This window comes from Cucurbita pepo, chromosome LG03, assembly GCF_002806865.2.
Source record: "Cucurbita pepo subsp. pepo cultivar mu-cu-16 chromosome LG03, ASM280686v2, whole genome shotgun sequence".
Taxonomy (NCBI): domain Eukaryota; kingdom Viridiplantae; phylum Streptophyta; class Magnoliopsida; order Cucurbitales; family Cucurbitaceae; genus Cucurbita; species Cucurbita pepo.
The window spans coordinates 11,130,656-11,152,126 of NC_036640.1; the positions used below are offsets into that span (position 1 = coordinate 11,130,656).

The 21,471-nt window shown below is 36.9% G+C and overlaps 4 protein-coding genes and 1 long non-coding RNA gene across 8 annotated transcripts; 3 read left to right on the plus strand and 2 right to left on the minus strand.

Annotated features, from left to right (window-relative positions):
• Positions 1 to 698: 698 nt before the first annotated feature.
• LOC111790773 (serine/threonine-protein kinase PBL27) lies at positions 699 to 5,688 on the plus strand. The gene is made up of 5 exons (XM_023671827.1): positions 699 to 1,266; positions 3,184 to 3,383; positions 3,458 to 3,647; positions 4,092 to 4,483; positions 4,564 to 5,688. Exons 1-5 carry the CDS (start codon positions 1,056 to 1,058, stop codon positions 5,188 to 5,190), a joined length of 1,620 nt encoding a protein of 539 aa, XP_023527595.1. The 5' UTR covers positions 699 to 1,055; the 3' UTR covers positions 5,191 to 5,688.
• A 478-nt stretch (positions 5,689 to 6,166) lies between these two features.
• LOC111789811 (putative surface protein SACOL0050) lies at positions 6,167 to 8,456 on the minus strand. 2 transcript variants are annotated; one of them, XM_023670511.1, is made up of 4 exons: positions 7,597 to 8,456; positions 7,365 to 7,521; positions 6,925 to 7,064; positions 6,167 to 6,405 (listed from the first exon to the last, which is right to left on the minus strand). In XM_023670511.1, exons 1-4 carry the CDS (start codon positions 8,128 to 8,130, stop codon positions 6,364 to 6,366), a joined length of 873 nt encoding a protein of 290 aa, XP_023526279.1. In that variant the 5' UTR covers positions 8,131 to 8,456; the 3' UTR covers positions 6,167 to 6,363. The 2 variants fall into 2 exon arrangements, with proteins under 2 accessions (XP_023526279.1, XP_023526278.1); XM_023670510.1 differs by having other exon boundaries at positions 7,365 to 8,456.
• Positions 8,457 to 11,010: 2,554 nt separating this feature from the next.
• On the plus strand, positions 11,011 to 15,484 carry LOC111791230 (E3 ubiquitin-protein ligase MIEL1-like). 2 transcript variants are annotated; one of them, XM_023672493.1, is made up of 13 exons: positions 11,011 to 11,160; positions 11,282 to 11,490; positions 11,632 to 11,719; positions 11,804 to 11,860; positions 11,968 to 12,000; positions 12,124 to 12,201; positions 12,343 to 12,386; positions 12,489 to 12,529; positions 13,680 to 13,762; positions 13,849 to 13,940; positions 14,034 to 14,103; positions 14,218 to 14,259; positions 15,076 to 15,484. In XM_023672493.1, the coding sequence occupies exons 2-13, from the start codon at positions 11,441 to 11,443 to the stop codon at positions 15,199 to 15,201; spliced, it is 804 nt and encodes a 267-aa protein (XP_023528261.1). In that variant the 5' UTR covers positions 11,011 to 11,160; positions 11,282 to 11,440; the 3' UTR covers positions 15,202 to 15,484. The 2 variants fall into 2 exon arrangements, with proteins under 2 accessions (XP_023528261.1, XP_023528260.1); XM_023672492.1 differs by lacking the exon at positions 11,011 to 11,160 and having other exon boundaries at positions 11,200 to 11,490.
• Positions 15,485 to 16,340: 856 nt separating this feature from the next.
• LOC111791760 lies at positions 16,341 to 19,769 on the plus strand. Of its 2 annotated transcripts, XM_023673230.1 has the most exons (12): positions 16,359 to 16,602; positions 16,852 to 16,968; positions 17,064 to 17,218; positions 17,310 to 17,403; positions 17,499 to 17,569; positions 17,657 to 17,763; positions 18,005 to 18,126; positions 18,281 to 18,369; positions 18,589 to 18,648; positions 19,084 to 19,185; positions 19,271 to 19,361; positions 19,454 to 19,769. In XM_023673230.1, exons 1-11 carry the CDS (start codon positions 16,461 to 16,463, stop codon positions 19,355 to 19,357), a joined length of 1,146 nt encoding a protein of 381 aa, XP_023528998.1. In that variant the 5' UTR covers positions 16,359 to 16,460; the 3' UTR covers positions 19,358 to 19,361; positions 19,454 to 19,769. The 2 variants fall into 2 exon arrangements, with proteins under 2 accessions (XP_023528999.1, XP_023528998.1); XM_023673231.1 differs by having other exon boundaries at positions 16,341 to 16,602; positions 19,271 to 19,769.
• Positions 19,770 to 20,230: 461 nt separating this feature from the next.
• On the minus strand, positions 20,231 to 21,320 carry LOC111791891. The gene is made up of 4 exons (XR_002814697.1): positions 21,248 to 21,320; positions 21,117 to 21,168; positions 20,933 to 21,023; positions 20,231 to 20,638 (listed from the first exon to the last, which is right to left on the minus strand). It is a non-coding gene; the product is annotated as an uncharacterized LOC111791891 (long non-coding RNA).
• Positions 21,321 to 21,471: the final 151 nt, after the last annotated feature.

Consider the following 21,471-nt stretch of genomic DNA (forward strand, 5'->3'; position numbering starts at 1 on the left):
TTGCAGGATGTCAGTTTCTTCTTCGATTTGGTGATCTGCTCCTCGGCCGTGTTGGTTGCGATCTTTCCCTGTAATGGGTACTCCGAATTCTTGAGTTTGATAGCGATTAAGACCAAGAAAAGGGGTTTTCATGGCAATTTGGAGATGGGTTTGTCTCAGAAGTTGAGGAAGAGGCGCGGTTTTAGGGGTTGGATGATTATGAATTGTTTGTGTTTATGTTAGTTTGGGTCTGTAATTGGGTTTGTTCTACTGGGGTTTCTTTGTTTGTTGTTGTTTTTGGTTGTTTTCATTTGATTATGNAATTAACGTCTTATCCATTGAGCTACGGTTACGATGGAAATATTATATTATATTATATTATATATATAGGAATTAAAAAAATGTAGATAAAATATAAAAATATTATAATATAGGAAAGCCACAAATGGAGATTGCGTTAGTATTGGATAATAAGAAGGCAATAAAATGGGATTTAAAACATGTGTTTAAGAATATCCATCACAATTCCCTCCGCCGTGGGACCCACTCCCTCCGACCGCGATGATTATTATTACCGATCCCTTCTGCCACTGGCCGTAAATTTATTTATTTATTTATTTATTTATTTTTAATTTATTTTTTCCCCGGAGGCCCAAAGGGGCAGAAATTAAAATTTGTTCACTACTTAAATTCCTTAACGATTTGCAATTAAGAAATTAATTGCACCCAGATTTGGTCTTCCAATTCAATGGCCATATAAATATCTTATTCTCTACTTAATCGACTGTCCTTTTTTTAAAAAATTAAAAATTAAAAAAAGAAATTTCACATTCACATTCCTTTTTCTTTACCTTCCCACTCTTGCAGGATGTCAGTTTCTTCTTCGATTTGGTGATCTGCTCCTCGGCCGTGTTGGTTGCGATCTTTCCCTGTAATGGGTACTCCGAATTCTTGAGTTTGATAGCGATTAAGACCAAGAAAAGGGGTTTTCATGGCAATTTGGAGATGGGTTTGTCTCAGAAGTTGAGGAAGAGGCGCGGTTTTAGGGGTTGGATGATTATGAATTGTTTGTGTTTATGTTAGTTTGGGTCTGTAATTGGGTTTGTTCTACTGGGGTTTCTTTGTTTGTTGTTGTTTTTGGTTGTTTTCATTTGATTATGGGTGGGTGTTTTCCTTGTTTTGGATCCTCCGATGAAGACGGTAATGGCGTAAAGGATGCTACTAAGAAGGATTCAGCTAAGGATGGCTCTGCTGCTCAGTCTCACCATGTTACCAGAGTGAGCTCAGGTGATTAAATCAATGGCGGATTCTTTCATTTTCTGTGGTTAATTCTGTAGGGTTTTGTTTCTTTTCCTTGTTAGTAGAGCTTGTTCATTGAGTTTTCGTTGTTGATAGGTTTTTTTGGGGGAATTTTGTGTTGTTTTGATCTGAATAATTGGGTGGGTTTCTTTTGAATTGTGTTTGTGTTCTTGGGACCTTAGGTATCTTTGTGCTGTTTTGTTAGCTTCCTCATTGTGTTCTATGTGGTGATTTCTGTGTTTTTTTCATGGCTGAGGATGGTTTTGTGACATGTTTTGTAATGTTTTTGACTCTGTTGGAAGGAATTGTGTGGATTAGGGAGTGTTTTTTATGGAAATGGTTGAAGAACTATGATGGGTCAAAATGTGTGTTCATTTGTGAGTTGGATAAGCTTAGTTAACTCGTTAATGGTTCATGATTTCTTGTGATTTTGTGAGATCCCGCGTTAGTTGGAGGGGGAACGAAATGTTCCTTATATGGGTGTGGAAACCTCTTCCTAGTAGACGCGTTTTAAAACCGTGAGGCTGAAGGCGATATGTAAGGATTGGTTGGAGAGGGGAGCGAAACATTCCTTATAAGGGTGTGGAAACATCTTCCTAGTAGACGCGTTTTGAAACCGTGAGGATGAAGGCGATATGTAAGGATTGGTTGGAGAGGGGAGCGAAACATTGTTTATAAGGGTGTGGAAACCTCTCTCTAGCAGACGCTTTTTAAAACCGTGATGATTGTTTTGGGATATGTGTGCACAACTCAATGGGTTTGGATTTGTGATGTTTTGTGAAGCTTTTGACTCTGTTGGAAGGAATTGTGTGGATTAAGGAGTGTTCTTCATGGAAATGCTTAAAGAACTATGAAGGGTCAAAATGTGTGTTCCCTTGTGAGTTGGATAAGCTTAGTTAACTCGTTAACGGTTTACAATTTCTTGTGATTTTGTGAGATCCCGCGTCGGTTGGAGTGGGGATCGAAGCATTCCTTATAAGGATGTGGAAACGTCTCCCTAGTAGACACGTTTCATAACCGTGAGGCTGAAGGTGATACGCAAAGATCGGTTAGAGAGGGAAACAAAACATTCTTTATAAGGGTGTGGAAACCTCTCCCTAGTCGACGTGTTTTAAAACCGTGAGGTTGAAGGTGATACGTAAGGATCGGTTCGAGAGGGGAATGAATCATTCTTTATAAGGGTGTGGAAACCCCTCCCTAGTAGACACGTTTTAAAACCGTGAGGCTGAAGGTGATACGCAAGGATCGGTTAGAGAGGGAAACAAAACATTCTTTATAAGGGTGTGGAAACCTCTCCCTAGTAGACGCGTTTTAAAACCGTGAGGCTGAAGGTGATACGTAAGGATCGGTTCGAGAGGGGAATGAATCATTCTTTATAAGGGTGTGGAAACCTCTCCCTAGTAGACGCATTTTAAATCCGTGAGGCTGACGATAATACGTAAGGATCGGTTGGAGAGGGAAACGAAACATTCTTTATAAGGGTGTGGAAACCTCTCCCTAGTAGACGCGTTTTAAATCCGTGAGACTGACGGCAATACGTAAGGATCGATTGGAGAGGGGAACGAAACATTCTTTATAAGAGTGTGGAAACCTCTCCCTAGTAGACGTGTTTTAAAACCGTGAGACTGATGGCGAACGTAAGGATCGGTTGGAGAGAGGAACGAAACATTCTTTATAAGTGTATGGAAACCTCTCCCTAGTAGACGCATTTTAAAATCGTGAGACTGACGGCGATACGTAACGGGTCGAAACGGACAATATAGCGGTGGGCTTGGGCTGTTATAGATTTATACTACGAGTTGTTTTTATTTCAAGAAATGGAAGTATCAAGCTCAGTAGACTTATGTGAACCATGGTGTAGACTTTGTAGGATTGATACAATGTCTGAGTTGCTAGTTTTTACAGATAAATCGAAGTCGAAGAGTGTATCCGATGCTAAGAAGGAGCCAACGGTTCAAAAGGATGGAACAACAGCACATATTGCAGCCCAAACGTTTACATTTCGGGAGCTCGCTACAGCCACGAAGAACTTCAGATCCGAATGCTTGCTGGGAGAAGGGGGGTTCGGAAGGGTTTACAAGGGTCGCTTGGAGAGCACGGGACAGGTTAGATCATATTTCTCGCAAATTTATGACACGAATATGTTAAGTTCTGAATGACTTCCCCTTGTAATATGAAGGTAGTGGCTGTGAAGCAGCTCGACCGTAACGGTCTTCAAGGAAATCGGGAGTTTTTGGTGGAGGTTCTCATGCTTAGCCTGTTACATCACCCGAATCTTGTTAACTTGATAGGCTATTGTGCTGATGGGGATCAACGTCTTCTTGTTTACGAGTTCATGCCATTGGGTTCGTTGGAAGATCATTTGCACGGTTCGATATCTACTACCTTTTTCTTTTCGTCTTGTGGAAGGAACAAATCTTAAAGTTTCAAATCTAGAAGCATTATACGACCCACATCGGTCGGAGAGGGGAACGAAGCATTCTTTATAAACGTGTGGAAACCTCTCTCTAGTAGACGCGTTTTAAAACCTTGAGGAGAAGCCTGGAAGGGAAAGCCCAAAGCGGACAATATCTGCTAGCGGTGGGCTTGGGCTGTTATATAAGTAGAGTGAGAGTGGGGGATCGGGTATAACTAAACCAACCTAACACGTATAAACTCGGAGTATTAACGCACGGACTCGACTGTTACCCTTTCTTGGTTTCTGTAATCTCGGGTTGTTTCGTATGTCTTAATCTCTACTAAATCTTTACGAGTCTTGCGATGTCGTGAAGCTCTGGTATTCGTTTCTGATTACTTTTTTACTTGTTTGTCAGATCTTCCACCTGATAAGGAGCCCTTGGATTGGAATATTAGAATGAAGATTGCAGCTGGTGCTGCAAAAGGATTGGAGTATTTGCACGACAAAGCAAACCCGCCTGTTATATATCGAGACTTGAAGTCGTCTAATATTCTTCTCGACGAGGGCTACCACCCGAAGCTGTCAGATTTCGGTCTAGCAAAACTCGGTCCAGTTGGTGATAAGACTCACGTCTCGACGAGAGTGATGGGAACATATGGTTATTGTGCTCCAGAGTATGCTATGACTGGTCAGCTCACTCTCAAATCAGATGTATATAGTTTCGGAGTCGTCTTTCTAGAACTCATCACAGGGCGTAAGGCGATCGATAATACTAGAGGTCCGGGGGAGCATAATCTCGTGGCATGGGTGAGTATGCTCGACTTTCGTTCTTTGTGCATTTCGATTTATACTAATCACTCGAGCTTCGTCTTTCAAATGGTATACAGGCTCGACCACTTTTTAAAGATCGTCGAAAGTTCCCGAAGATGGCCGATCCACTGCTGCAAGGTCGTTATCCCATGCGGGGTCTTTATCAGGCATTGGCCGTTGCAGCAATGTGCTTGCAGGAACAGGCTGCAACAAGACCTCTAATTGGGGATGTTGTTACTGCATTGACATATTTAGCTTCCCAAGCTTATGATCCAAATGCAGCTGCTTCTCAAAGCAATCGAATGGGTGGATCGACTCCACGAGCTCGAGATGATCGACGAGGTTTATCTGATGGATTGGATAGTCCGGACGAGCGTGGACGAGGACGTGGATCCCCATCGAACTACAGAAACTCACCGGACTACCGAAGGAAAGACCTCCATAGGGAATTGAGTTGTGGAGGTACAGAGGTGAACAAAATCGACACGGGAGGCGGATCCGGTCGAAAATGGGGATTGGATGAGCTAGAACGACAAGAATCTCTCCGAGACAGTCCTGTATATACGGGGAGAGGTAGGGAAACGCCGAGGAACCGTGACCTGAACAGAGAACGTGCAGTGGCTGAAGCAAAAGTGTGGGGCGAAAACTGGAGAGAGCGGAAGCGGGCAAACGCCGAAGGGAGCTTTGATGGTTCACAGGAATGAAAGAGAAGAAGGTCCAAGGTTGTTGGTGACATTTTGGTTGATCCTTTGAGGAGTAGAGGAAGGAAAGGAAAAGAGTGAGATTACAAAAGTAGAGGTATCATCATCTATGTTCCATTTGCAAAGCCCATCCCACAAAGTATTTTCTTCTTATAGTATCAATTGCATCCAAGTTTTAGTATTGTTGCTGCTGCTGCTGGTTCTTCCTTCTATGGTGAGGTCGAAAGAGGGACAATGTAATCGAGACGAGGTGTCGAGCATAGGTTGGTTGGTTGGTTCGTGGTCGAACCGTGTAATTTTGGAGGTGTCTAAAATTTCATGGTGAAAAAAGTAGTGAGTTTGGTGTGGGGGTTTTTCCATTGTTACTTATGGCTGCTGCTATTAGTTGAGTTCTCTGTTCTTAGTCTTACAAATCCCTTTCATATATGGATTCTCTCTGAGTATCAATTGGTTATGCTTTCGGCTTATACACAAAGCTTTGTTGTTACTTATCTCTGAGTATCAATTGGTTTTTCGAAATTATTGGAGGAGGTTGGAACAATGTGACCGTGTAATTACTTATCTCGTTAGCTGTATGAGAGTAATTATAAATTACATTTTGAACTTGTACCTAGCTGTCATTAGGAGCGGTCACGTTGTGGTTGGTTTTTTACCTAGTCGTCATTAGGAGCGGTCACGTTGTGGTTGGTTTTTTACCTAGTCGTCATTAGGAGCGGTCACGTTGTGGTTGGTTTTTTGTTTGGTTCATTTTTTGCCCCATCTTGAAAAATTATCGGATGAGGATGAAACAATGTGGCTCGTTTGAGTATTTTGAACCACCCTATTCCCCTTCCCTAGAAATTATTTGAGGAAGTCGGAAGAACGCTGATTTCAAGTCTACCATAAAACTCCTTTATAGGAAGGAATTTAATTTCAAAAACGTCAATTACTTGAATAATTTTGCATCAATCAAAAGGTAAAAGTTTCAAAATAAATAGTGTTTAATGAACCACCGGAGTTCTTATTAAAGTCATCACCAAACATTCTATAATCTTTACAACATTAAAAATTAGTTTATATATATGTGTGTTTCTGTGTAAAGATATATAACTATTTCTCCAATCATCTTTCAATTTGGCCTCAAAATCATTTACCAGTAGCCGCCATCATATGCCCCTTCCAATGCACTTTTTTGCGCTATTTCGAGTCCTTCACTGCCAATTCACCTGCTGCATTTCCCTGCATTAACGAGCCCCCGTTCCATAAATTTGTAGACAATCTATAGACCTTATTTTTCATATCGTTCTAACACGATCATCATATCAATAACTTTCTCAATCGAAAGTTTAAACGTGTATATAAACCTTATTTTTTCAGATCATCGTGTATCAATAACTTTCTCAATCGAAGTATGTGTTGAATGATGAAAGTCTGACATCGGCTAATTTAGGGAATGATCATGAGTTTATAATTAAGGAATACACAAGGCTTTTTGGGTAAGTCCAAAGCAAAGCCATGAGAGCTTATGCTCAAACTGAAAAATATCATACCATTGTGGAGAGTCCTAATGGTGTAGACAACCTACAAACCTTATTTTTCAGATCATCATGATATCAATAACTTTCTCGAAGATTTGTGTCTAAATATACTAAAAATGAAAGTCCATATTACTAAACTTATAATTTAATCTCGTTTTTAAGTATTAGTATGAACAATAATAACAAGATTTGCAAGTTACTGAATCATTAGCAAACTCACCTTGGCATCTGGAGTGTCTGAGATTTGGGTTTGTTCAACTTTTGGAGCTGGTTCTTCCTTCTTAGCTTGGGTTTGTTCAACTTTTGGAGCGGGTTCTTCCTTCTTAGCTTGGGTTTCTTCTTTCAATTTCACTGCCTCTCCTGTCCACATAAATCAGACAAATCTTTACATCTTTGTGGGGGGTGAAATCAAATGATTTGTTATTGCTATTGTTATCGATTTGGTTATAATTATAAACCATGTGAATTCAACCTTTGGAAAAGATACTTGCTATTTAATACCCTATGCTTAAATTGCTACCTAAAGTTCTTGACAGATAATTGAAAGGTTAGAACCCAGATCAAAAACTAGATTGTTATCCCATGCAGATCCGTTAATGGTTAAGAATTTTAGATATACAGTAGAGCTATAAAATTGCTGTTAGAAATTTGTTTACTGACCAGTTTTCTTCTCTACTTTGGGTTCTTCAGCCAATTGCTTTTCCTCCAACGGTTTGATTACTTGTTCAACACTGCCGCTGCCGCCATTATCGTCGCCTTCCTTCTTCTCTGTCTTCGTTTCAATGGGCAAGTGCTTTTCATCCACAGTTTTAATTACCTGCTTTTCCTCAGCAGGTTTAATTCTCTGTTCTACCTCTCTGGCCACCTGCTTTTTCTCCACAGGTTTATTTTCCTGTTCTACTTCTCCAGCCAACTGCTGTTCCACGGCAGGTTTAGTTTCCTGTGCTACTTCAATTCCACTGCCGGAAACAATGAACTCCTTCTCCTTCTCCTTCTCTGCTTTTGTTTCTCCGGCGACCTGTTTTTCAATAGCACCGCCATTGTTTCCGTCCTCCTTCTCCTTCTTCTCGTCGTCACAGGTGACCTCCTCTGTTTTCGCTACCTCCATCGCCGGATTCTGGACCTCCGCCACAACGCCATCGCTCTTCTCCTCGGATTCAAACTTCACAGAGTCAATGATTTTCTCGGCATCGCTCTTCTTTTTCTCTCGCTTCTCTATTTTTTTCTCCGATTCAATCTTCACAGAGCCATCAATTTTCTCCTCATCGATAATCTTCTCTGTTTTTTTCTCTGACGCAGCCTTCACATCATCCACAACGGCAACAGCAGCAGCTTTGGATCCGTTCTTGGATCGTGCGCTGGATTTCTTGCGGAGGAGGACGCCATCGGTGGTGGCGACAGCAAGCTTCGACTCTCCACAGCCCATTATTGAGGCAAAATTGATGGATGAAGTGGCGGAGGAAGGAGAAATTCGAAGAAAATAAAATTAGATCTCTCCCGCCTTATAAACGCCCAGGGAGAGATCGATTGAGCAGCGACAGCAAAGAAGGAAGCAAATCAAAGCCGAGAGATCAATTCGTTGGTTGGATTGTTCATACTTGTTCGTAATTATAATCGCGTTGGAAAGATGAAATTCCATGAGCGGCATTTGGTTTGTTAGGGCTTGTTTCTCCATAGCCATTGGCGTCCCGTTTTTCTCTCTGCTTCAAACGTTGAACATGGAGCATTTTCCGGATCCCTTTCGAACTCTTCCAAAAGCCTTCCATTTCCAAACTTTTCAATACCCGAAATTACCCTTCCCTTCTATTTCAGGTTTAAAATTACTTTTTAGTCCCTATCTTAGTTATAAACTTTTATTTATGACCATTTAGTCCTTATTATAAAAATTGTCATTAAAATTTAAACAAAATATTTTCACTAAATAGATTAATATATTAATTAGGGATTTATAAACTTTCAAATTAGGTTAACTTTTTAATGACGTAAATTAAATTGTTGTAAAATTAAAAATATATAAATTGTAGCGTATTAAAATTATATATATTGGTTAAATTATAAATTCGGTTATTGGGCTTTAAAATTTTTGTTCAATGTGCTCATGTGGAATGAACCATGGTATATGTGATATTTTACATACGGGCCCATACTCGATAGCATGACCGAGCGAGTTGTGATGGACGACGACATCCCGAGACTCGGAATGGCGTCAAGACATATGGACCATGTTGATGGGGATCGAGATGACAATATGAGATGCGACGTTGCATTGAGAGACCTTGACCCCGAACAGAGACAAGGTGTTACGGATATTTAGTAATAAATTATAGTTTACCATATATATTATATTTGATATTTTATTATAAGACAAATATTTTGCCTTATTAACATAGGTATTTTTCCCTTTATTGTTATTTTCATGTATTACTATTTCTATATCCTTCTAATTTATTTGATTATAAATAAGATAACTTTCATATTTAGGTGTGGTGGATTAATGAAACATTCTCACAAGGTCTAGCCGAATAACTGTAGAGGCAAGTCGGTTATGTCGGTTAAATATAATATAAATTTTATATTTTTATTGATTTATTCTCTTGGAATCCTTTTTTTTTATTGCAACGTGTGCTGATTTTATAGGCTTAATAAAACAATATATTATAATGTTAAAAGTTTGCAGTGGTAACATTGTTAATTAAATTAATTCATTAAAAAAAATTGTAGGGAAAACAAGTAGACACCACGTGTTGGAATTCCAGCCGTCAGATTGAAACGACGTTGCCACCTGTCGAATTTTAATTTGTCGACTTGTGCCATGTCGCCATCCACATAAGCTGCCATAATCAGCAAATATGACTACGTGAGTGTAAGTCATATGCACACAATTTGACCCTTGAAGTTCCACACGTCAGCTGATATGCTACATGTCACTTTCTAATGGGGTGTGTGCCACGTGTCACTCACTTTACTTATTTGGCAATATTTAACCTTATAAATTCATTAATTTCGACATACCTCGGGTTCTTTGTTGTTCAACAAAACCCGTTAATAATACATATGCTTTCTCAAGAACCCGACCTACATGCACAAAGACCATTTCGTCCCCAGATGTCGTTCATCCCGATTTCTTTCATGAGCTCGTCATCTTTATTTTAGAGTCTTTTCAAACGTATGGAAAATGCAACGGATATTATTAAATTTATAAAAATAAATAAAAAATGGATAAAAAAATAATAGAATATTATAATTTTGTCACAATGTTAGGCAATAATTTTCCACGTGGGGCCTTCCATATCTCAACCCATTTCTTAGTGTATTGGGAAAGGAAAATGATATCTAATTTTATTTAAATTAATTGACAAAATATAAATAAAATTGAAAATACAAATTTGTATGATATATATATTGAGACGATTTAAAACATATTTTTAATATAAAATTACGTTTATAACCTTAAAAATTAGAAACAACAATATTTAAACATTATCTTTATTCTAAACCTTTTTTAAAATTTTTTTTTTGAGTTTTTAGATTCAATTTTTTTTCTTGATTTTGTCGTGTTTTCAAATATTTGTATGGGTCATTTTTATTTGTATATTATATTTAATTCATATAAGTTAATTTTTTATTTTAATACACGTGGAATCTTTGGAAGAATATAATTAATAAATTTACACATATATATATTTCAAACATGATTTAATATAAAATCGAGGTTATTAAATTTTAATTTTTATATAACAATTCAATTAATTCTTAAAATTTTGAAGGGTAGATTAGACATTTTTTAAAGTTAATTTGCGGACTAAATTTATAATTTAAAATACTTTTTTTTATTAAGTTAATATAAAATTGTTTATATGATAAACTTAGGGTTTGTGTTTGAATTATGGTTAAATTTTTTAAAAATTAAAAATTTAGGTCTGTGGGTTAATATTTTTTGGTTGGGTTGACTCGATCCATCATAAAAATACTCAATTTTATTTTTTTAAAAAAATTAAAATATTTAATGTAATTAATATTTTTTAATAATGTATTGTATAGGATAAATATATAATATTTAAATTTTATGAAATTTTAATTATTAATTATTATTTAAATAATTAATAAGTAGAATAGTAGCTTAGAAATGAGGAGCAAGAGAGCAAGAATCCAGAGGTTGAGACGAAAAATGGAACTGTAAGTTGAAAGGTTATTTTAGTACGGAAATGGCTTCCAAAATTTGCAGAGCTGAATTTCATTGGGATTCACAGTCTCTTCCACCTTCGCCATCAAGTGAGGGAAGAGAAGAAGTTTCTTTCTCCAAGAAAGAAAAAGTGATGAAACAATGGAATACTCATTGCCTTCGAAGTGTTTGATAAAATGCTCCAATCAGATTCTTGGCTTCACACTTCTTCTTTTCCTTCATTGAATTCACCATTAGCTAAAATTTCGGCGCCTGCCCTTTTCATCTCCCCATGTCAGCCTTCGACCCACCTTATCCTTTACGGATTCCCTCTCTCTCTCTCTGTGGAAGTGGGCATTCTTTTAGATATACAATAATTTATTGCATCGCTTTATCTTGCTAATTTTTTATGCAGGAAATTTGCCAGATCGAGATGCAGAAGGTGGATATAAATCTGGGGCCACCATTCTTGGCATTTCCTTTTTGGGGGATATTGAAGCGACAACCAACCAGCCCTTCTTTCCCTTTTAAGAAACTCTTCCGTCGCCTCTCTTCCCTATCCGCCTGAGCTTTCATGGAAGTCTCAGCTGATGATCGTCTTGATTTTGGGAAGATGGGTTATGGGTAAAACCCCAAATCTCCATTCCTTTTTTTTATTTGCTTCTTTTTGTTCATGTTTTCGTTCTTTTGATGCTCTATTTGCAGATGCTGAACTGGGGGTTTTCGATTTGTGTTCTGTTTTAATTTGTGGGTTCTTGTTTATAGATGCCAGCATTACCGTAGGAGATGTAGGATTCGAGCCTCTTGCTGTAATGAGATCTACCCCTGTCGCCATTGTCATAACGAGGCTACGGTTTGTTCTTGCTGTTGGTTGATGTTCTTAACTTTCTCGTTTACTCTTACTTATGTATTTCATTCTCTGTTGTTGATGCATTAGAGTGTGATGAGCAGACCCTTTGATCGTCATGAGCTCAATCGTTTTGACGTTAAACAAGTACGGTTTTCTTTGATCTTTATCTCATTCCTTATGTTGAATTTTTACTCTTATGTGTAAAGTGTACAATAGCGGTCGATTGATATCTTTTCCCAAACCTGAACCAGGTCGTTTGTGCGGTTTGTGACACGGAGCAGCCAGTATGTCAATGTTACTTCTGTCATATTATAGTATTTTGAGTTTTATATCTCCATACTTAAGTAAAAACCTTAATTTACTTTATGGTGATTTTCTTAATCTGTATTCACTTCTCCGTTTTGCAGGTTGCTCGAGTTTGTACGAATTGTGGTGTGAATATGGGAGAGTACTTCTGTGAAATATGCAAATTCTTTGATGATGATGTAAATATTATGATTTTTGTTTCTTGTTTTTTGCTTCATTATGTGTATACTTGGAGTTAACAAAGCAAGAATTGGTGGTTGTATGTTTGTTCTTCGTCTGTAAGCCTACTTTTCCTTCATGGTTTCCATGCTTCTCTGCAGATTGAGAAGGGGCAGTTCCACTGTGAGGATTGTGGGATTTGTAGGTTAGCTTGGAATCTTTGTCAACTTTTCTAATCTTTCCCTTTTAATCTGTTAATGGGGTTATTGAATCAGGTCGTTTGAGCTGACTGATCTCATGTAAACAGGGTTGGCGGTCGAGAAAACTATTTTCATTGCAAGAAGTGTGGTAAATCTTGATACTCTTTAAGGCTTTTATTAGTATCAGTTGAGTCAGTTTGTTGATACTTTTAATGTTATTATATTCATCAGATATTGTGAATGCACGGTTTGTTCGACTGAATTTTATGCTGACCATTCTAATATCTTGTCCACATAACAAGTCAACTTCTATTCATGAGAGTAGAAAGCCTAAGCTATGTACTCTGAGAAGTATGCTAGAGCTTAGAAACTGATGGTATTCATAATGTTTGCAATTCTTCGAATCTGATATAGGATCTTCAAATTGTTCTACTTGTGTTGGCCAAATTTGCAAAATATAATAGGTGATTCTATATGGGATGAATGGTAGGCTCTGCTCCCGTTTATTGATGATTGTCATTTTGTTGATGTAAAATCCCACATCGGTTGGAGAGGAGAACGAAGCATTCTTTATAAGGGTGTGGAAACCTCTCCCTAGCATACATGTTTTTAAAACCTTGGCGGGAAGCCCGAAAGGGAAAACTCAAAGAGGACAATATCTGCTAGTGGTGGGCTTGGACCGTTACTAATGGTATCAAAGCCAGACACCAGGCGATGTGTCAGCGAGGAGGCTGAGCCTTGAAAGGAGGTGAACACGAGACGGTGTGCCAGCAAAGACGTTAGGCCCCAAAGGGGGGTGGATTGGAGGGTCCCACATCGATTGGAGAAGGAAACGAGTGCCAGCGAGAACGCTGGGCTTCGAAGGGGGATGGATTGTGAAATCCTACATCGGTTGGAGAGGGAACGAAGCATTCTGTGTAAGAGTGTGGAAATCTCTTCCTAGCAGACGCATTTTAAAAACTTTTTAAGAAAGCCCAAAAAGGACAATATCTGCTAGCAGTGGGCTTGAGCGGTTACCATTTATTCCATAGATTTACATGAATGTTATTGCAATCTGAGAGTATAGATTGTTAGTGTAATGTTTTTTTTTTTTTTTCTTCAAAACTATAGGGTTAGGCATTCTACTTCGACCTCAATCTCTCTTTGATTTTCCTAACACTCCGGGTTGGATTGAGCTCTCTGTTCTTGCTGCAGTTGATTCATTAAACCATCTATTAACTTTTTCTGCAAGTAAAAATGTCATCAAGTACAAAGAATCTGGTCGTTTGTGCTAATTTTTTTTCTTATACTCTTAAAAGGATCATGTTACTCCGTTAATTTGCGTGACAATCATTCATGTATTGAGAACTCTATGCAGCACCACTGTCCAATATGTTATGAGGTCTTTTCCCACCCTTTTCCTGTTCTTTTTTAAAAAGCGAGTTCCCATATTTATATCCTCACACCTCCATGCTGTGTGTTTAACAGTTCCTTTTCGACACGCTGAAAGATGTGGCTGTTATGAAATGTGGCCATACGATGCATCGTGAATGTTACTTCGAGATGATAAAACGTGATAAGTAAGTCGTAAAGCTCGTCTTTGTTTCATTCGTTTCAAAGCCATAACGTCTTTGCATGATAGATGTATAATGATAATTTGTGCCATAACCCAGATACTGTTGTCCCATTTGCTCCAAGTCAGTTACTGACATGTCCAAAGCATGGAAACAATTAGACGAGGAGGTAACTATAAAGAAGCACAATTAGTCTATTCAGTAAAGAGAAATCAGGCATAGGCACTATCCTTTGTTAAACATATCTTGACTTGTAATATTTTCTCTGCTGTGTGTTGTTTAGATTGAAGCAACAGTCATGCCGGAGGAATATCGTCACAAAAAGGTTTTTTGCCATTTTTTTACCATCTTTAGCTCTTGGAGTTCTATTAGGGAGACCCGAATCTCGATCTCTTTATTGAATATATATGTGTTACCGCTTATGTCTTTACATTTACTATAATAGTTTTGGGGAAAACATTAGATTCCTCAATTTTAACATCTCAAACCCACCACTAGCAAATATTGTTCGCTTTAGCCCGTCACGTATCACTTTCAGTCTCACGGTCTTAAAACGCGTCTGCTAGGGAGGAGAGGTTTCCTCACCCTTATAATGAATATTTTGTTCCCCTCTCCAACTGATGTGGGATCTTGCAATCCACACCCCCCTTAGGAACCCAACGTTCTCGCTGGCACACCGCCCGGTGTCTGAGTCTGATGCCATTTGTAACAGCCCAAGCCCACCACTAGCAGATTTTGTCCGCTTTAGCCCATTACGAATTGCGACACGGTTTTAAAACGCATTTGTTAGAGAGAGTTTTCCATACTCTTATAAGAAATATTTTGTTCCTCTCTCCAACCAACCTGGTATCTCACATCAATGGTGAACTAATTCAGCCAAGTTCATTAGATGATTTCTTGACATTATCTTTTACATTCCCTCAATGTTGGCTTGTTATAAACATTTTATTATGAACCAATGATGCAAGAAACACCCTGCACTGTGAAAATTTCTAGTGTCTCGTCGGTTTTCTCTGCTACCACACGCGGGCTCGTGCTTATCTTATGTGATTTCTCCTGTACTTGAATCTTTTTTCTTCAATCCCAAGAAAGTTTCATGAAGATAGAAGGAGAAAATTATGTTTACGTTTACGATTTGCAGGTCTGGATATTGTGCAACGACTGCAACGACACGACCGAAGTATACTTTCACATAATCGGGCAGAAATGCTGCCACTGCCAATCGTACAACACGCGCGCCATTGCTCCTCCAGTTCTCCCACAGTGATAGATTCTTATATCTTCAAAAGAAGAAGCATGTGAAGGGGGTTTGGTTGTGGCTTCTGTATCAGTATTGTCTTCCTTAATTCAACTTCAAAGATTGCATTTGTGATTCTTCCTCCATTGGTGGAGTCTTAAAAGAAACCCAGGTATGCAAGAAAGAATGCATGGGGAAATGAATTTGTAAGCATATTATTATTATCATTATGTCCATCTAAGATACCAACTTCAGTGAATATCTTCCTTTCTCCTTGTTGTTATAATATAATATGATATACCGCATTCAGACACATCTCTCTCCTTCCACTGCTTTTGTTCTTTCTTGCTGATCATTTCTTTTGCTCTTCTGGTTTATAAGCAAGAGGTTCTTTAGGTTCATGTTATGGGTATGGCATGTTTGGGGTAATTTTGATAAATTATATATATGTATGCATGCACGTACTTCGACTATCTTACGAGTTTACCTACCTGATCCTACAACATTTAAGTACTAAGAAAATTCGTAGGATGTTAAATTTTAGGTAAGTGATTCTCGTAGAGTAGAGCGAAGTTGAAATAGTTAACATTACTTTTAACACGTTTGAAATTACTTTTACATATTTAATGTTTGATTTTATAATTTTAAATGTTATTTTCTTAGCATAAAATTAATTTTGAAAGATCATAATCACGTTTTAGAGTTATTTTAGATATGACAAAAGTAATTTTAACCATTTTAAAATTATTTTCAAATACAAAATTAACGCATATTGAACCTGTCTCATTAATTTGATTTGGACTCGGTAAGAAGATGAGCTTATGATAATTAGATTTAAAATCTTTTAGGTTAATTATATTTTTAGGCTTTTTATTTTATTTAATAAATCTGTCTAAATAAATCATTGAACTTTTAATGAATTTGAAATATTTTATAAATGACTATTCTATTATAAACAAAAATTAAAAATATATTTAATAAAATTAAAAATTAAAAATTTAAGAACTTTGTATGCATATATATATAAATAAAATAATTATAAATATTATAGACTAAATTGAAATTTATTAAATTTAAGATAAATAATTAATTAAATTTTAAAGTGGTTAAAATAATAATTAAGTTGGGGGCGAGGTCGCACGGTAGAAACGTGGGGTGATTTGTAGACGAGCAATTCCTGCAAAACCCTCATCAAATCGATTTCCCTGGGTTTGGCTTTCACCTTCGTCGCTAGCCGAGTTCCATCGCAGACCCGATTCAATCTTCCCGCTCTTCACATCTTTGTTGAAATGCAAGTCGTCTCGAGCGCTCGTAGGCTCTCCAACCTTCTCCAATCTTCTTCCATATTTCTCCAGTTCGATCGATTTCTTGTTTCGAATTTTCCTGTAAACGAGGATCGTCGAGCTTTTCATCAATGGCGGACTATCTCTGGTAATTGTTTTAGCTTTTGTAATCTTCAATGCTGCGTCTTACTTGTGTCATCTTTCCTGTTTCATTTCGTCCATTTGGAAGTCTATGAGCTGAAAATTACTGGAAGCGTATCGGGATTTATGTTGTTTAGGTCAGATTTTCTGGTTATTTGAAGTAGTATGGTTAGGAAATGGGAGGAGGGGAGTTTCTAATGCTTGGAATGCTCGAAACTGAAATTTGAGGTTCATTATTTGACAATGAAATGAACAGGCATAGCTCAGCAATGCTGTTCATCAATGACACAAGACTGTTCCATTCCCATGTACCTCTCGATGCCTAATGCTTCTTTCTCATCAGAGGCATATGCTGCTGAGGGCACCGCTATAGGTTGTTCTTTTGCTCTCCTTGATTCTGCTGGTTTTCGGGTTTGTTTGGTATAATTTCGGAAATTATGTAACAGGATTTTATTCTGTTTTGTGTAGCCACTGCCAAGGAAATACATGATAAAATGCTTGAATCTGTAGAGGTTAAAAGAAGCATGCCTCCCAATGCTTGGATGTGGTCATTGATCGAAAATTGTAAAACCTACGAGGATATTCAGCTTCTATTTGGCATTTTGAAAAGGCTGCGGATATTTGTTAGTCTCTCTTAGCTCTCACACTCTTATTATTATGTTTCCTTCTGAGATCACTTTTTAAATTTGCCCATTTGGTTTTGGTTGGTTGTAGAGGCTCTCAAATCTTCGTATTCATGATAATTATAATTCTCATCTTTGCCAAGAGATCACCAAAGCATGCATACGGGCTGGTGCCCTTCATTTTGGTATGCCATAAACATCCATTCCTTTCTAGCTTGGTTGCTGAATCTACATTTTAGCATCGCCAATTGGTTTACACTATATTCTTTCTCGTGCGCAGGAAAGAAGACCCTGTGGGTTCATAATGTGAATGGATTGACGCCTAGTGTTGCATCTGCTCACCATTTACTGGTCTTAATCATATATTTAATACTATCATATTTATTGTAGAGCTTTCAGTTTTTGATTTGTTTATCTACTTGTTGTCTTCCCATTCAGGCATATGCCGAAGAACACAATGATCTCAAACTCATGGCTGAAGTTGTGACACTTATAAGAAGGAATAAATTGCCACTACAACCTGGTACTGCAGATATTGTTTTCAGGTATGTAATTTTATTTTGTTATTCTCATGACATTTACAATCAGGTTTGTTTGATTGAGCTCGATTATCTTATATGTCTTCCACAAATAATCTAGCATTAATATACTTGACTTGTGATTTGTGAATCTGTTTCGAAATAACATAGTTTTCTTTTTTGCAATCTGAAGCTATGAGTTGTGTCATGTATGTCCTGCATTATTCATTGTAAGATTGAAAGTCTGTGTGGTATTGATCCTTTGCAGGATTTGTTATAATGCTGATGATTGGGAGTTGCTTTCCAAATACTTCAAAAAATTCTCCAAGGCGGGAGTAAAATTTCGTCGAACATCTTTTGAGACGTTGATGAGATTTGCTTCCAAAATAGGTAGCCACGTTAGTTATTCAATGTTTTGGTTGTTTGCATATTTTTAAACATTGGTATACATAAATCATTGTGACCAACTTTTCCAAGTACTTTGGACACTATTTTCACTATACTAAATAGTTTCTTATCAATCTCCAAAACTTCCTTTGCATAGGAGATGTTGATTGTCTATGGAAATTCGATAGGATGAGATCTGAAACAATGAAGCAACATAGTCTTGGAACTGCATTTTCACGTGCTAAGGTAATGAAATTCACAGCATCTGCGAATTTGTTGCATTCAATTGTAAAATTATTTGAAGCCATGTGGTTCTAGTTTTCCAAAGTGCTTATATAACAATTGTTTCACTATTCTTTTATTCAAGGAGAAATAAATAAATAAATAAATAATCAGGTGATTGCTGATAAATTTTTTTCAACAGTCAAGCCATACACTGTTGATTTTCTTTTTGTTCATTTTCAGGGTCTTCTATTAGAACGTAAGCCTGAGGAAGCTGCTGCTCTCCTTCATGAAATTTATCAGGTGGTTGCTGCTCTCAATATTTTTTTTCTCTTATGAACAAGTCTTTATCAGCTTTAGACGTCCATGTTTCGCCATGTTATAGCTGATCCATGCATAATATCACAAAAAATGGATACAAATTTTGGCTGCTACTTATACTTAGTATCGACAATAGGTCTGAAAAAGTATCTAAAAATGGAAAATTTAGATATTTGTACACTGTCGAAGTAAGGAACCATAACATATATGTTTGAAATAGATTCCATTTTGAGAGAGTTGAAAAGGCACTATCTCGTTGAAAGGTTCTATACATCATATTCATTTGTGTTTGGTTAATTGTCGACAGCNATGCCAGAAAAAAAAAAAAAAAAAAAAAAAAAAAAAAAAAAATAGACAAAGCTGATAATTGAGTCTTATGAGTCTTCTTATCTCGTTCTGTTTTTTTTCCAATGCCAGGCCTTCTCGGATTCTAAGTCGGGATTTATGACCGAGATTCAACAGATGGTCAATGAGTGGCCTGCACAAGTTAGGAAACACCAAAAAGAAGCTCACCAGGAGGTCTAATATTTTACTCATGATATATTCATTTGCTTCATTATTCGTAGGAAACATGCTAACATTTACACCATGTTCTGTTTCTCAGGAATTTGCTGCAGATCTTAAATCGTATATTTCTACAATGCTCAGTAATCTACAAAACGTTGGAGTTGAGGTGAACGTAAACATCTAAATCGGTAAAGAACATAACTCGATTTCAGATGAAGTTTCATCACGATTTGAAAATTGTTTTGTAATGAGGGATATGATATGATTGAGCTGAATCCAGTTGGGAGGTTGAGCAAAGTTCATTTTTTACCGAGACGTAGAAACGCTGTGGTTCGAGAGAGAGTGACTCGAGACAACACAAAAGATAGCAAGGTGGTTCATCTTTACTTTTTTTGAGTTTCAGCAAATAAACCAACTCTGCTCCGTAATGCCTCTGCTCTGGTTTATTTTTGCATCAGTAGATTTATAGGCATAACACTAGGCGTTGTTGTCAGTTACTATATTTTTGTATTGTATTCAGATCTCTCTCAATTCTTGTATCACTAAAACCCCTAATTTTCTTTAAGAATCAATTTAGATTTTCTATTTACGGGTAATTAAGGCATAATTTAGAGGAATTAAGGGGTTTCCCCCAATAAATTTTGTAAATTTATAATATCAAAATTTGATAATAAATTAATGATAATTAATTGACTTGTTAAAATAATTACTTTATTCATTTTTGTTTTATAAAAAAATGTTTTTAATTTGTGTAATGAAGTATTTAGTAATATTTTTGTTGAACTAACAATGGTATTAATATTTTAAATTCGTATATTAATTAGTTAACTTTAGTACGAATCCTATTTTTAAATATTTATAATGAATTGTCTAATTAAAATTGTTTACTAATACTAATTTTGATTAATTCAATATTCTAAATTTGAATACAAACATAAAAGGGAAAAAAAATTCACTCCCTATTCTTTCAAGAATGGAACAATGAGCTTAAGTTCTCTGTATTGGCTTGAGAGATTTCTCCCTCGAGGTCCCTTCCATCTCGTTTATAGGGTCGGTATAAATGGAAGTCATTGCTCCCTAAACATTCTATCGTTCTCCATAAATGAATTTCAATTCAATCCTACACTTTCTTTACATGAATGTTAAATTATAAGTTTGGTCTACGTTCTAAACTTTAAAAAGTATTTAATAGATTCTTAAAATTTTAATATTGTGCTCAATAAGTCTTTAAAACGACTTTGATCCTTATGGACTGGTACCAAGATCTAGTCCTAGCCAGGCGGACTTTTCACAATGCTTAAGTAGGGTCAGGCGTAACCGTTGTTGCCTGATGGGAACTTCCCCCATATTGCTATCAATGTCTTCATGTCGCACGACCTCTTAACATTACACCACTGAATCCCCAATCCTTTGCTTTCAATTTTGTATCTATTAATTCTCGGTTTTCTTGTTTGTGTCTACCCGCCTATTCAATTCAAGTACAAATTTTAGAGATAAATTGTGAGGAGTACGTGGCTAGAATCAAGAATTAAAATATTGATCTCAAGATCAAATTCTACGAATATAACAATGAACAAATATTCCAAAACAGGTCAATTTGCAAATTAGAAAGTCCAAAACTGTGGCTAGAATCAATAAGATTAAATACACCCAAGTTTCAGCTCTTGAATCTTATATTCCTACCATGCTCAGTAATCTACAAAATGTTGGCGTAGAGATGAACGTAAATATGATTGGATTAAACCAGTGAAGAACGTACCTAGTTGGGAGTTCAAAAGAACCCTTCTTTTTCAGGACATTGAGACATTGAGACATTGAGACGCTGTGTTATATGAGACTTGGGATGACACCTGAGATAAGCATGAATGATTTTTCTTATCAGAAACTGAGCTTTCATTAAAAATACAATAAGCGGTGAAGATGGCAAGAACGAAGATCTTTACTGTTTTTGAGTTTTAGCAAATTCTCTAGCTCTGCTCCTTGATGCTGCAGATCCTGTTTAGTTTTGAATCAGTTACTAAATTTTAATTCTTTTATAATTGAAAGAGATATTCAATGGCATTATTATTGTTACCTCTGGCAGAGACGATAAAATGTAATCGCTGGTAGTTCTTCCTCCATTTCTTCCGTTCTCTGTGTTGTGGATTGTTGGGAGGGAGTCCTACATTAGCTAATTTAAAGAATGCTCGTGAATTTATAAGGAATACATCTTCATTGGTATGAGGCCTTTTGGGAAAGTCCAAATCAAAGCCATGAGAGCTTATGCTCAAAATGGACGATATCATACCATTGTGGAGA

Bases quoted from the DNA above. Each gene is read 5' to 3' on its own strand.
- LOC111791760 (XM_023673231.1), top strand. From the start codon at position 16,461: ATGCAAGTCGTCTCGAGCGCTCGTAGGCTCTCCAACCTTCTCCAATCT. The intron at 16,969-17,063 runs GTTGTTCTTTTG...TGTTTTGTGTAG, and splicing joins TGCTGAGGGCACCGCTATAG to CCACTGCCAAGGAAATACAT. The intron at 17,404-17,498 runs GTATGCCATAAA...TCTCGTGCGCAG, and splicing joins GGCTGGTGCCCTTCATTTTG to GAAAGAAGACCCTGTGGGTT.
- LOC111789811 (XM_023670510.1), bottom strand. From the start codon at position 8,130: ATGGGCTGTGGAGAGTCGAAGCTTGCTGTCGCCACCACCGATGGCGTC. The intron at 7,065-7,364 runs GTCAGTAAACAA...TTATGTGGACAG, and splicing joins CAAAGTAGAGAAGAAAACTG to GAGAGGCAGTGAAATTGAAA. The intron at 6,406-6,924 runs GTGAGTTTGCTA...TCGTTAATGCAG, and splicing joins CAGACACTCCAGATGCCAAG to GGAAATGCAGCAGGTGAATT.
- LOC111791230 (XM_023672493.1), top strand. From the start codon at position 11,441: ATGGAAGTCTCAGCTGATGATCGTCTTGATTTTGGGAAGATGGGTTAT. The intron at 11,861-11,967 runs GTACGGTTTTCT...AACCTGAACCAG, and splicing joins ATCGTTTTGACGTTAAACAA to GTCGTTTGTGCGGTTTGTGA. The intron at 12,001-12,123 runs GTATGTCAATGT...TCCGTTTTGCAG, and splicing joins TTTGTGACACGGAGCAGCCA to GTTGCTCGAGTTTGTACGAA.
- LOC111790773 (XM_023671827.1), top strand. From the start codon at position 1,056: ATGTTAGTTTGGGTCTGTAATTGGGTTTGTTCTACTGGGGTTTCTTTG. The intron at 3,648-4,091 runs GTTCGATATCTA...CTTGTTTGTCAG, and splicing joins GTTGGAAGATCATTTGCACG to ATCTTCCACCTGATAAGGAG. The intron at 4,484-4,563 runs GTGAGTATGCTC...AATGGTATACAG, and splicing joins AGCATAATCTCGTGGCATGG to GCTCGACCACTTTTTAAAGA.